The sequence below is a fragment of the Haliotis cracherodii genome, unplaced genomic scaffold, assembly GCF_022045235.1.
Source record: "Haliotis cracherodii isolate W230 unplaced genomic scaffold, xgHalCrac1.p SCAF_8, whole genome shotgun sequence".
Taxonomy (NCBI): Eukaryota; Metazoa; Mollusca; class Gastropoda; order Lepetellida; family Haliotidae; genus Haliotis; species Haliotis cracherodii.
In genome coordinates, this window is record NW_027266341.1 from 17790417 (window position 1) to 17804145 (window position 13729).

Here is a 13729-nt window from a genome sequence, read left to right on the forward strand (position 1 = left end):
GTAAGAGATGAAATACCCATCAGGGTGGCGTAAAACCCAAGAAACTCACTCGATGAGTGTCAGTCATTTACTATTATAAACCCAGGGGCTCCTCGAGTTGCGTCCCTTGGGCAAGCCAGTAACTTATGATCGTGGGTTTAAATCCGGTTCTCCTCGATTATGTTTCCAGGTTTGTCGACACCATACCCTTTTTTCTAAAGGACATGATATACAGAAATGTTTAATGAAAGAACACGGTTTCTCTACGAAATGCTGATCACATTCAACTTCTGTTAACAGGTTAAAGGATACTGATGAATACTAGTATTTCTTTCTTTCGACAAACAGAATGTGGAATAATATTCCGCTACCCCTTTATCAAAGTGCAATGCAACTTTTGGAAAAGATAATTCGGTTGCGCCCAAATGTTTTTTATTTGGCAAAATAAAAGTTTGAGTGATAAGGTTGTGAAAAAAAAATCTATTACATATCAAATTATGTCTGTACGGCAATGCATATCTCGCAATGACTGAGAACCAATGTAAATTTTATGTCTCCCCCTGCTTTTTAGATACATCAGTTGAAGTTGTCCCAGTAAATGTGTTTGCAAATCTAAAAAAACAATAGCAGCCAATCACAGCCTGGAAAGATAATGGTTTCATTCAGAAATATTCATTAGCTGAAGGGAAACAAACACTACTTGTTTCAAATTGTTTCTCTGGAAACACAAGAAATTAAAAAAATATACATTGAAAAATATGAAAAGGCAAAGGTTGAGAATGGGCCATTGAACATGTATAGTTATGGCTGAAGTGCAGAGAAGGAATTCCAATGTAACGTATTCAGGTCACGTGTTACTTAAGGTCCTCCAGCCTCTGTGTGTGACTCGATGACTAAGTATATTTTGAAGTTCAAGAAACAGGGTGTATCTGATAGAAGGAAAGCACAAAGTCATATTCAGTGTGGCTGGAGATGAATGTATAGCAGATGGGATTAAAAAGGGAACGTAAGGTCCATTAGGTTAAGGGCCATGCTAGGAAAGCCGTCTAGGTGCACACAACCGTGTCATCATTTCCCCTTCAGAGACCTGGGACAACAGCCTGAAAACGTAAAGGATAAATAGGCCTACTCATATCTATATTTAGTTTTTAAAATGAACAACATCTCTCTGAATCCTCATCTGTCAGCGTGCTCTCGTTTATCAAGGTTGGTTGGTCATGAAAGGCTCGGGAAAGTTACATTGTGATGTGATGTGATGGAATACAAATGATACCCGAGTGCAATACAATACTCCGACATCGTGCTTAAAATTGTTAAAGCTAAGTGAGGCTGAAAAATCGAGTATTACAAGTATACACATGCAATCGAATAGATTTATTTCCTCCAGCTCCGTTTCATTCAGACTGGTTCTTATATAGCTCACCTGATTAGTATGTATTGATATGTGTGAGCAAGTTTGTTTATTGGTTGACCTTATTAGTATGTATTGATATGGGTGAGTGAGTTTGTTTATGACTTAGCCTAATTAGTATGTATTGATAGTGGTGAGCAAGTTTGTTTATGGGTTGACCTTATTAGTATGTATTGATATGGGTGAGCAAGTTTGTTTATGGGTTGACCTTATTAGTATGTATTGATATGGGTGAGCACGTTTGTTTATGGGTGGACCTTATTAGTATGTATTGATATGGGTGAGCACGTTTGTTTATGGGTGGACCTTATTAGTATGTATTGATATGGATGAGCACGTTTGTTTATGGGTGGACCTTATTAGTATGTATTGATATGGATGAGCACGTTTGTTTATGGGTGGACCTTATTAGTATGCTGCAGTTTTACATGATTATCCTACAAAGACACAGCCAATGGACTCCATCACTCATTATTTAATCCTCTATAAACATGCAAAGTACCAAGCAGGGTAACAAGTACCATAGTTTAAGGTCTTTTGGTATGAGGCAGCCAGGGGCTCAAACTACCTTCTATCCCTGCAGAGGCTCGAATCACTCAGAGTGGAATGTGGGAAAAAAGCTAAGAGTGGAGGGTCATAGAGGTTTACCACACCTGCACAGCAAGAGCTAACAACTGTTAGACACCTGGGACATCTGAGTGAGTGAGTGAGTTGGGTTTTACGCTGCTTTTAACAGTATTCCAGTTATATCACAGCGTGTCAGCTTAATGTGGGAGGAAAGCCCGAAGTGGTGCAGGTCTCAGACGTTTACCACTTCGGTGAAACCCACGAGCACGGGTATGGTGCTGACAAACCTAGAAACATAATCGGGGCGAACCGGGATTCGAACCCACAATCATAGGTTTCTGGCATGCCCAAGGGACGCAACTCTGCACAGCGAATTGCGGCGCCTTAGACGACTGAGCCACCCGTGCCCCCTGGGACATCTGAGCCCCTAATGAATGTAGGTTTTTATTGATGTTTCACATATCTTGGAACAGTATTGAATCTTCTGCTCGTGGACCCTGTTATGGTAGATCCCCAGCACTGGAGATGACTTGGCTTGAGAGGCGACTAAGTGTTCAGGCTCTGGTTGATTGAGTTTTATCGTATCCTGACAGCAACCGAAATTGGTCATACTATCAACCACTGGTTTGTATTGTCCAGACTCTGTTGACTGAAGCCTCCAAAACAATTCCCTCAACCCATTCAGGGCCCCTTCCACAAAGTGACCATATGTGAAAGGTATGTCAAACTTTATAAAGTATGGGAGACACCACCTGGTCTTAGGTTTGTGGAATGGGCCCATGGCCTTACTCCACTAAGTTACAAGCAGGAGAATCAGGTGCTGTGTAGGAGGTAGTTTATTTGCATCATTAAGTCATAATACCACTGACAAATGAACCATGATTGATGAAAAGGAACTATGAAAGGCATGATTGATAATGATTTAATACTTACAGCAAAATGGTACTGCCTTGAAACTCAGACTAATATTCTGCATTTGGTTCTGTCGGATGAATGACAGAAAACTGACATCATTTACAGAGCAATCACAGATTGATGCATATCATGGACATTATTACTTTGATGAAAACCTACGGGTATTGTGCTGACAAATCAATGATCACACAATCGTGAAAATCTGGGGTGTTTTATATAGAGAATCTCGCCCGAGTGTCTTCTGATATCAAATATATCAACACGAGTTGATTAAAGTGGGAAAACTCTGAGGCTTGCCGAGGATTTTTTCCACTTTAATCAACGAGTGTTGATATATTTGATATCAAAAGACACAAGCGTTAGATTCAATTTATCATCCAACATCATTTGTCCAACTTTTTCAGTTTGTAGACAGTAATAAGCAGTGTCTTAAGTGTAAAAAGTACTGGTAACACCTTCAGTAGCAGAGCCATTAGTGATGTCATTTGATTGTGACGTCATGGTAACAATGACGTCACAATGGTCTGCAAAGCATTGTGATGCAATTTCATTGCAGTGAAAACTATAGTGCAGATGTCGCTTGATCTCACCCAAGCGATATCTCCTGTCAGAGCCAGTTTTGGATAATAGATTACAGTGGCAGCTGTTGGAGGAAAGTTATGTGTTGGTTGACCCGTCACTGTTTGTTTGACACCACACTCAGCAATATTCGAGCTATTGACGGCAGTTGACCCGTCACTGTGTATGTCAGGCTGAATTGATGCATTCTTTGTTTCCCTGTTTTGAATGTTGTGAAATAAAAAGCTATCTTTAGCCCCCTCACACTATCAACTACAGATTATTATAGTGAGTGAATGGAGGTTAACACTGCCTTGAGCAGTGTTCCAGATATATCAGTGTATCAGTAGGAGGGGAGAGGAAAGCCTGAATTGATGCAGGTCTTAGACTTTTACCACTTTGGTGAAACCCACCAGCATGGGTATGGTGCTGACATACCTAGAACACAAGTAAATAGGCTTGAACAATGACCAGTGGATTTTAATTCCATTCTCCATGGTGGACTGCATCACCTGGGCAACCATGGTTACTGTTACTGGTTAATTTTCAGCAGCACTTTCATGTGTATAGATACGCAAACAGCTAGAAATGACGTCCCCCAGGGAATGCAGATATCATCGACCAGTGGTTGTGATGGGGTCATGTGCTGGCCCAACCAACAAACCACCTGGTTCAGCGAAGGCGTAACTGTAAAATACTTATCAAATCTTAATACAGTATCCACACCCATGAACCACTCCAGTATCCAGATCAGTCTGCCATATATCATACTTGTGCATGTTTAGAGTCGAGGAACAATTATCCTTGGCAAAGAAAGTATTCATTTACCCATAATTAGTCCAGAATACATAACTTAGTGGTTTTCAACCTATCAGTTTGTGGCCGATTCACAAAATTTCAATCTCGTGAAAATCATATCTTAGTTCTTGTTGCTGCTAAACAAAGATCTGAGGACATACCACTGTGGGTCATGTCAGAATGACCTTTCATCTGACCAATCAATTTTTGACCGTGCAACCTCGAAACACATGGTATTCTGAACGACAGTAATTGGCTTTATGTCTGTATTCATACAATCAATCTAGGCGATCTGTTAGCCATTCCAGAATGTTCTTTAGTTCAGTTATTAATCTTTTGCCGTAAAGCTTGATAAAGCTGCCTTCTGATTGGCTATTGTCATTCAATTCAAAGTTCGCAAAAGGTCGGTCTGACGTGACCTGTAATAGGATGTCCTCAGATCTTTATTTAGCAGTAGCGAGAACTAAGATCTGGTTTTAATGAGATTGACAAAATCTACATACAAAATCTTCATAAAATTCACTGCAAAATTTGCAACTTCTTAAAAAGGTTATACATCATTTCTTATCAAAAAGTTAAATTTATCAAGCCGTCAGTTTGTTTTTTGCTGCAAATTCCTGGCTTAAGAGCTGCATGATGTCTTTATGCTTCAAATCTTTGTTCTTTTTGTAAGTGCCGTACTTCTCTTTCACAAATAGGGCAAACTTATTGGGTGTTCGAGGTGTCTTGGGTGTGCTGGATATCGATGAGGTCGCTGAGTTTTTGGAGAGACGAACCTCAAACCTTCCATGGCACTTCCCACACACCTTCCTGTCAGTATCCAGAGATTTGGAGTGTCGTCCAATGCTGGGAACAGAAAAGAGACCATGAGTTTGGTTTACATCACAGCATGTCAGCTTGACCACTTTAGTTATTTACCATAATCAGAAACATACCCCTTCTTAACCCCCTCATTCTAGGTATAAAAAACTCGCCTTATACCCACCGGTATACAGTAATCAGGGCAAACCGGGATTCAAACCCACAATCATAGGTCCCTGGCCTGCCTAGGGGACACAACTCTGCATAGTAAACAAGATGACTGGGCTACCCATGAATTACACATTTAACTGCAGTCAGCAATAATCCGGCAAAATCACGCTGATCCATACATAACTTTGTCAGGGTGAGTGAGTGATGGCGCCTTGAACAGTATTCCAGTTACTGTAAAACGTGAAATTAATGGGTCTCCAAAAGAATGCGACCGCTGGCCCCTAGCCAAAAATGCGACTCAATATGAATGCGACACCCTCTCATCTCAAGCATCAGTGGTTTTATATCTAAACAAAATGTCCTCTGTCAGGTTTACAGGAGAATCCTCACCTTAATCAAACCTTACATTAATCCAATCACACACCAAATAGCACCCCTTATTAGCACTGAGTAGAGTACCTCAGCTAAAACAATACATGCACGCTGGCTCGGGTCGGCCTTTGATGCAGTCGCAAAGAGCAAAGACACCGTGTTGGGTAGTGTCTGTCTGCATTGCAGGTGTGATCGGTGTGATCGGTGTGATCGGATTTACAGTATATTACAACATGTCAGCTTAATGTGAGAGGAAAGTATTAAGTGATGCAGGTCTCAGAAGCTTACCACTTAAGTGAAACCCACAAGCATGGGTATAGTGCAGACAAACCTACAAAAATTATCAGGGCGGAGTGAGTATGGGTTTACGCCGCTTTTAGCAATATTCCAGCAATATCACAGCAGGGGGACACCAGAAATGAGCATCACGCATTGTACCCATGTCGGGAATCAAACCTGGGTCTTCGGCATGACGACTGAACGCTTTAACCACTAGGCTTCCCAACCGCCCCTATCAGGACAAGCCGGGATTTGACCCACAATCATTGGTGTCTGGTGTGCCCAAGTGATGCAACAAGAATTTGAGAGCCATTGACGACTGGGCCAACCATGCCCTCTAGTGTTGGTGAGTTGGTTGTGAGCATTATATCAGTTACATGATGGCTTCCCAGGGAGGAACGTCTCACTGACACAAGCTGCAGATGAATCAGCTTTGGTTCCATCAACAAGCACATGTACGGTGCTGACAAACAAAGGGTCACAATCAGGGACAATATGGGATTTGAACCCATCATTTGATCATCATCCTTGCACCACAATGACACACAAAACTGCATAGAGAATGACAGCACCTTACACCGTTGGGCCACCTTATCCAGTGTCGGACAGGCAAACCCGTGGTTGACAGCATGAGCAACAGTTTAACCAAACACGAAATATCACTACCGAAAGAAAACCTGTCAGTTCCAAATAACCAGTATTGATTTAGCATCGAATATACAGTTAAGTCCTAAAGTATAGTTGGACACTCTTGTCTTGAGAAAATGTTGTCTGACAATTCAGAATTTACAAAATTTGGAAAGATCTGCAAAATGATGTCGCTACAATAAGATTCAACCAGCACATAATAAACAACAGAATTTCTGCACTCTCCCAACCTTATGACAGCCATGTATTGTGTTGTGCTTCTGTGCAGTGACAGTAGAAATGTTTTAGTTGTTTCACATATTCTTAAACTAAGTTAAAAAAAAGATCAAAGCAAACAGAAAATAGTAATTGCACAAAGTGTTATTTGCCTCAGTGCAAACAATCAACTTTCAGAAACGTGGCATAATACAGTGTGAGTGAGTGAGTGAGTATGATTTTACACCACTATTAGCAATATTCCAGCTATATCACAGCAGGTGGGACACCAGAAATGGGCTTCACACATTGTACCCATGTGGGAAATTGAACCTGGGCCTGGGCGTGACGAGCAAATGCTTTAACCACAAGGCTACACCTCCTCCCCCATTAGAGTGTGTAGTACAGCCCCCTTAATCTGATTACTACTGCTACTTCCTTGATCTGAAAATCTGTTAATGTGTCCCAGAGAATAAATGTTACTGTCAGGATTAACACTGTGTTCTTTACTTGATGGAGACCAAGGAAGATTCGGGTTAAATAGGTCTGGTCCAGCCTCCATTATTTACAGACCACCGTCATATAGCTGGAATATTGCTGAGTGCGGCGTTAAACAACCAACCAACCAACTTCTTGGGTACTGTGCTACACACCTGTATCCACACTTAACACACTGGTAGGTGTACTTGGTGGCAATGGCGTAGTCGTGGCATCGGCTGATGACGGGGATGTCAGGGTAGGTCTGATTGGCTTTACGTGCCCTGCACAAACCAAATATTTATTTCATTGTAATCAAACTGAATCAACAAACAGTGATGCATTGATAAAGGGAGATAACTACACCAACTTGTAACTTTGATGCCTTTACAGCACAAGGACAAATATGTATTTTATCTTAATTTACATGCTGACAAGGATAAAACAAATATATTATTGCCTTTTAAAACAATATGTTTTTCCTTTTTTCTATAGTTTAGTTGAAATGAATAGAAATTCGGCAAAATGTTCTAAATGCAGATGTTTGTACATCACACAATGAATCGCCGTTTGGTCATACTGTTGTCTGTCTATCCACAATTGTACCATGGGCCGTAGGCCTATACAAGTACTGAATATAGAATTAGAATTGGAATTAATTCACCAAGATCTTTCAAAAGGAAACAAGATCAATTTCAAAACCAAAACTTCACATAGAACCACATTAAATAAAGGAAGAGAGATCAGAAAAACACCATTATTCTTGCAAAACTGCCTACAATAAAGCTTAGAAGGCCTTGTAAAACAAAAAATGGTGGCTATATTTAAGAATGGTTTGGAATTCTGTGAGCAGTATTTCCAAACACCATAGCTGTAATAATTCAATCATAGGCATTGTTATGTTATAAGTATTGATGATGGATTAGGAAAATTCTGCTCTGTTCCACTCCAGAAGACATCCATAGTCACAATCAACATGAATGAACAGAAAACACTTTAACCCAATGAGTCATGCACCTTGCATGACATCACTTTACATGACATCACCTCGCATGACATCACTTTGTATGACATCACCTTGCATGATATCACTTTGCATGACATCACCTTGCATGACATCACCTCGCATGAATCACCTTGCATGACATCACCTCGCATGACATCACCTTGCAGGATTACAATGAACAAGAACTGCGACCATCCTTGATGTAGTTTATACTCCTGATCAGCGGTAACATTTGGGCAGTATGGCAAGGACTACAGAACCAGTGCCAATTTCTAACGCTGCCAACCCTGATTCCTTGACCTCAAGTTCTGTTCATGGGAAGAAACACCATTATTATTAGGAACCCAGTAAATACGACCAGGAAAGCCAACAAAGCCAAGATCACCATAATCCACTGGAATGGATCCTTACTTCCTAATACCTACAACCATACTAGTCCGGCAGAGAGGACAAAATCCAAGAATTGGGGGATAAAGTTTTTTTTATTGCTGGATTTGTTTAAGTACACATTCTAGGTTATGAAATTGACTGATGACACTCTGTCATCTTTGGGCATTTTAAAATATTCAAGATGGCCGCCAAGATGGCCGCTAAAACATGAAAATATCTCTTCCGTGCTAATTGTATGGAATATGGGACTACTTTTGGTGCATATCACTATTGTTTTGCCATCAACATATTAGAATATGTTATTCTTAATGAAATAGTTTCATTTGGAAATGTAATTAATCAAAATAATAGGCAATATTGTCTATGAAAACCCCCAAATCAGTATATATCATTATATATACATTTGTTATTATATTATTCAGTGTCAACTGGGATGCTTGTGGATTTTCTAACGATTGTTAATGTTCTATAGTTACAAAATAAGATAAATTCCCACTGCATTTTTAAATGAAATTATAAAAAACAATAAAGATAAATAAAAATAATAGTAACCTCAAAAGAGGTGCAAATAAAGCAAAACCTATTATGTCTGTTATACACATGGTTATGTTAAATTGTGTTAAATACTTTTAAGAAATTCATGCCAAAACAAACTGGGCCAAAAAAGATTGGGCCAACTTTTTTGGAAAAAAAGAATGGAACAATTAATGACTGGTCCCTTTCAATGGCTGCCTCAAAGCTTGAACTTGACATCTCAGCATGCACTGCAAACACGAAAACGACGTTTTTTTCCATATATGGTCATTGGACGGAAAAACGACTAAAAATTCATTAAAACTGATTATTTGGTTAGCGTCTAGAAAGTCCGAAAAAGCGTCGAGTTTTTCATGCGTAAAATGGACGGAAAAACGATGCTTTTTGCTCCGCCTTGTAAAACTGTTAACGGCCAATCAGATGGCGCTGGTACACCGACGCACGTGATACCCAAGGCTTCTTTTCGGAAGCATTAGGTTTCGTATTTCTGGCATGCCTTGCTCTAGTATCTGTCGCGCGCAGTGCAGCGAGATTTGCTGATAAGTCAGTTTTAGGATATGTAACATGTTAATGGAATTCAGACACGTGCCAAGAAGTCAAACCAAACCATGCTACCAAGTTTATTGAGATAACATATCCCTCCGCTATGAACAGTTACCTCTATCGGATAATGGGTTGTGTTTCATTTGGTTATAACAGTAACTAATTTTGTAATGTGAAGTTTACACGATATACGGCTTTTCCATAGGACGAGAGGTGGGTCACATGACGTTTATCAGGTGAATGTATTCTTGAAATTACGTAAACACTGACTACTTCCACATTCCTGGGGAAAACCCTGGGAATTCCCAAGTAAGAATTCATACAGAAGCGTTGTTTTTCATCATTTAGACAATTTAATTTTGAACGTAGCGTCTTAGCATACTCTGGGATAAGTCATAGAGTTTGGTTGCATGCCCGTTCAAGGATACCCATCCTAGAGAAAAAAAAAACCCCAAAAATCCAAACTATCGTAGTGACAATCTACAGCAATCTATGAATTTACCTTAGTATCTATTTGACACATCTTTACAATCACCTTTCAATGATCGGCCAATTGATCAGTGATGACAAAGGCTTGAAATCGTCACAGGTTAATTAACAACTTCGGAAATATCTCCCGTCACGTTTATCGTGTCGGCCATTTTGTACTTGATGTAAATGTATTACAACGCTCTGTCATTGTGATTGACTTACTGAGGTAGTTCTTAATGGACCTTCTCATCTAATGAGGGTATTTTTTGGAATACATTTCTTGTAAACAAACTAAAACAGATGTTCCTCGCTTTGGGGGGAACTATTTTATTCCGGAATGGCCTATTAAAGCTAATAGTAAGTCAAGGCACAATGCGTGTATATGATCTGTTATTATATGTGTTTAACAAATAAGGTTTTAGGCGTTAATAAAATACACTGACGCAAGTATATTCTAATCAAATCAATTGGATAATTGAATATGCTTTATTTTACATAACATCACTACACAAAATTTGGACAGTTGCAGTAACACACTACGGTGATCGCATTAAACACCACTTTGAACAGTATTTTAGTTATATCACGGTGTATCAGACTGATGTGGGATAAAAATCCGAAGTGGTTCAGGCCATCCAACGGGTGTTCGCGAAAGGTGAGCACGGAAACACACAATGATGCCCGTCCTCACTATTACCGAGCATGTAAATTATATTGTCCGTCAAAAACATGGACGAGTATAAGCAATATGTTCCTACAGGTAATACATGTCATACATTTGACAAAATGTATTGGCTCAGAGCATTATTGTTCATCACAGCGTATAGACTCGGCATGCAGATGAACTCATCAGCGCATTTTTACACTTTATCTTTTAACTGGCATGTTAAACTTCTATTTCATAACTCAGTTTTATTTGCACGGATCACTATGGAATCTTGGAAGGGACATTGTCGCGTTGTCGTATTGCCGCATTGACGCCTTTACAAAAACAAGCAAAATGTGTCGAAATTAACCAAAGCACGACAATTCGACAACGCGATATTTTGGCAATTTGTCGCATTGTCGCGTTGTCGCATTGTCGCTCTTTGAATAATCTTTTTCTATATTTTACAAAAGGGCGACAATGCCGTAACGCGACATTTTTCAATGTCAAAATATGTCTCGCTGTCGCATTGTCGCCCCATCACAAATATGTATAAAAGGCGTAATGTTCAGTTAATGTTACAGTTAGGAAGCGGTAACCAAGTTATAGCTGTCGTAGAAGTTCAACTTGATACATGTACGTCTTGAACTGAAAACACAAGTCCGTCCGCGAGTCCATAACGTTTTATGGTGAGCTCTTCTCTATAAGTGTTTGTGTTCAACTCCCAGTTTCAAACACGTTGTACCTCATCAACAATCCACATTCCTCTAGTGCTGTGATAGTCCGGAAGATCTTACTCTTGACCGTATCAGACAACTGACGAGTGCACGCCTGACCTGTGACCTCATTACACCCCCCATGAGGTGTTTGCCGAAGGGAGAGGGGCAGGAAATGTGTGCTCCAGCCCAGCGCGGAGCTCGCGACACACTGTATACTGCATGTTGTATACAGTAAATTGCAGTTGATATACTGTATACTGCATGTCATACTGATTTGCGGAAAAGCTGCAACTTTCAAGATTCAAGATTCAATTTGCATTTATTTCATATACAACAGGCCGCCGTCATATATCACTGGAATGCTGCTGAGAGCGGCGTTAAAACAACTTGTTTTCATAATGGAGCGCTGCAGTCATTTAAAATGGAACCGTATACATGTGTTGTACCAACTCAATCACTCTGTTTCGAATATTCAGCAGCAAAAATATATGATAACCAGCTGTGAGGAGAGATATAAGATTTTTATAAGCAGTCAAATATGGATGATAAAGGACCCCTCACTGATTAGGTTCTTGTTTACTTAAGAGCAGAGTTGGCCATGTTAGATGATATAACGGTGTCCTCCCAGATCGCCTAATTTCTCCCCACAAGGTACCAAAATACAATTAGGTGATGTGGGTATGCCATGCCTGGATGAGATTTATAATTAGGTAATGTGGGTAGTTGGAACAGTCCACTTTACTGAATGAAGGGATGACAAGACAGCCAGAGATACATAGTTTTACATATTTTAATCAACAATATAGTATAACAAGTAGCCTCTATCAAAAACTATGTGTCTCTGTGTTTCTTGTTGAATTAGCATCAGGTTGAGAAATAATTTGGAAAGTGTGTCGTCTCCTACCCCAGCTGGCGCCATCGCAAATCGTCAATCACCCACTGACCCATAGCCCCGACAGCTGAATGTCCTGCTATTTTTCACAAATTAAACTACCAGCTGCGGTATTGATTTAAACATATTTAATTTCGGAAAACCAAATGGATTAGGCACAAGTGACACACTTACGAGGCCTTCTCCTATTACATTGTAGCTCCAGTGTCTGCTTCAACCAACTCACTAACCGTGTTGTTGATGATGATTGTATGTATGTGAAGAAAACCTTGAGCCAATATTCATTTTTGAAAGTTCAGAATTATCCTTAAAAAGAATGCCGTGCTTGTTGACTTTATAATGTTTCGACAGGCATTTTGCCAGTTATCTTGCTTATTTAAGAATCAAATTATGTTTTAAATGATACCAGTTCATTTAGAATACCATATTCTAATTAGTTGAAATCAAAATATTAGTGATTTGCTCCAAAAGTGGTATCATATTCCATACTGTTAGCAAGGAAGCGATATTTTCATGTTTTGGCGGCCATCTTGTCGGCCATCTTGAATATTTCAAAATGCCCAAAGATGACAGAGTGTCATCAGTCAGTTTCATAATCTAGAGTACATCATTAAACAAATCCAGCAATAAAAAAAACTTTATCTCCTAATTCTGGGTTGTGGGAAAATATTCATTTCTCTGCCGGACTATACTGTCCCACAAACCATCATCAGTAGAGGGTTGTTTGGCTAACACTCACCCTGTGAAGCTAACACTGCTTTAGTGATATCTCTGTCTGAATTCGTGAGACATGAAAAATACACCCTCCTCCTGCCACAACGAAAACTCTCAGTTTCCAGCTGACAAAACCTCAGTGCTCTTACAGGGCACACCAGTATACTTTGGCGTGACACCTACCAGTATTTCCAGTATGAATACTTTGGCGTGACACCTACCAGTATTTCCAGTATGAATACTTTGGCGTGACACCTACCAGTATTTCAAGTATGAATACTTTGGAGTGACACCTACCAGTATTTCCAGTATGAATACTTTGGCGTGACACCTACCAGTATTTCCAGTATGAATACTTTGGCGTGACACCTGCCAGTATTTCCAGTATGAATACTTTGGCGTGACACCTACCAGTATTTCCAGTATGAATACTTTGGCGTGACACCTACCAGTATTTCCAGTACGGCCCGTGTCCGTCGTTCTTGTGGTTGAGAGTCCAGGATGCTGCATGGCACAACTCATGGATGAGGGTGTCCCTCACTCGCTCTGACAACACAACAAGTGCCTTCTAAATCAAACAGCCTGGTTCACATGTTAATTGTTATACATAAGATCTTGGAGAGAAATTTCAGGTACATTTAAG

General features: G+C 39.9%; 1 protein-coding gene across 1 annotated transcript in view; it reads right to left on the reverse strand.

Annotated features, from left to right (window-relative positions):
* Positions 1-4777: 4777 nt before the first annotated feature.
* The window catches only part of LOC139450101 (serine-rich adhesin for platelets-like), a 29547-nt gene continuing 20595 nt past the window's right edge, over positions 4778-13729 (reverse strand). The window contains exons 13-15 of the mRNA XM_071231748.1: positions 13536-13632; positions 7348-7455; positions 4778-5074 (exon numbers count right to left, since the gene is read on the reverse strand). Coding sequence (XP_071087849.1) covers positions 4813-5074; positions 7348-7455; positions 13536-13632 — 467 coding nt within the window. The 3' untranslated portion in view covers positions 4778-4812. The remainder of the gene's footprint in view (positions 5075-7347; positions 7456-13535; positions 13633-13729) is intronic.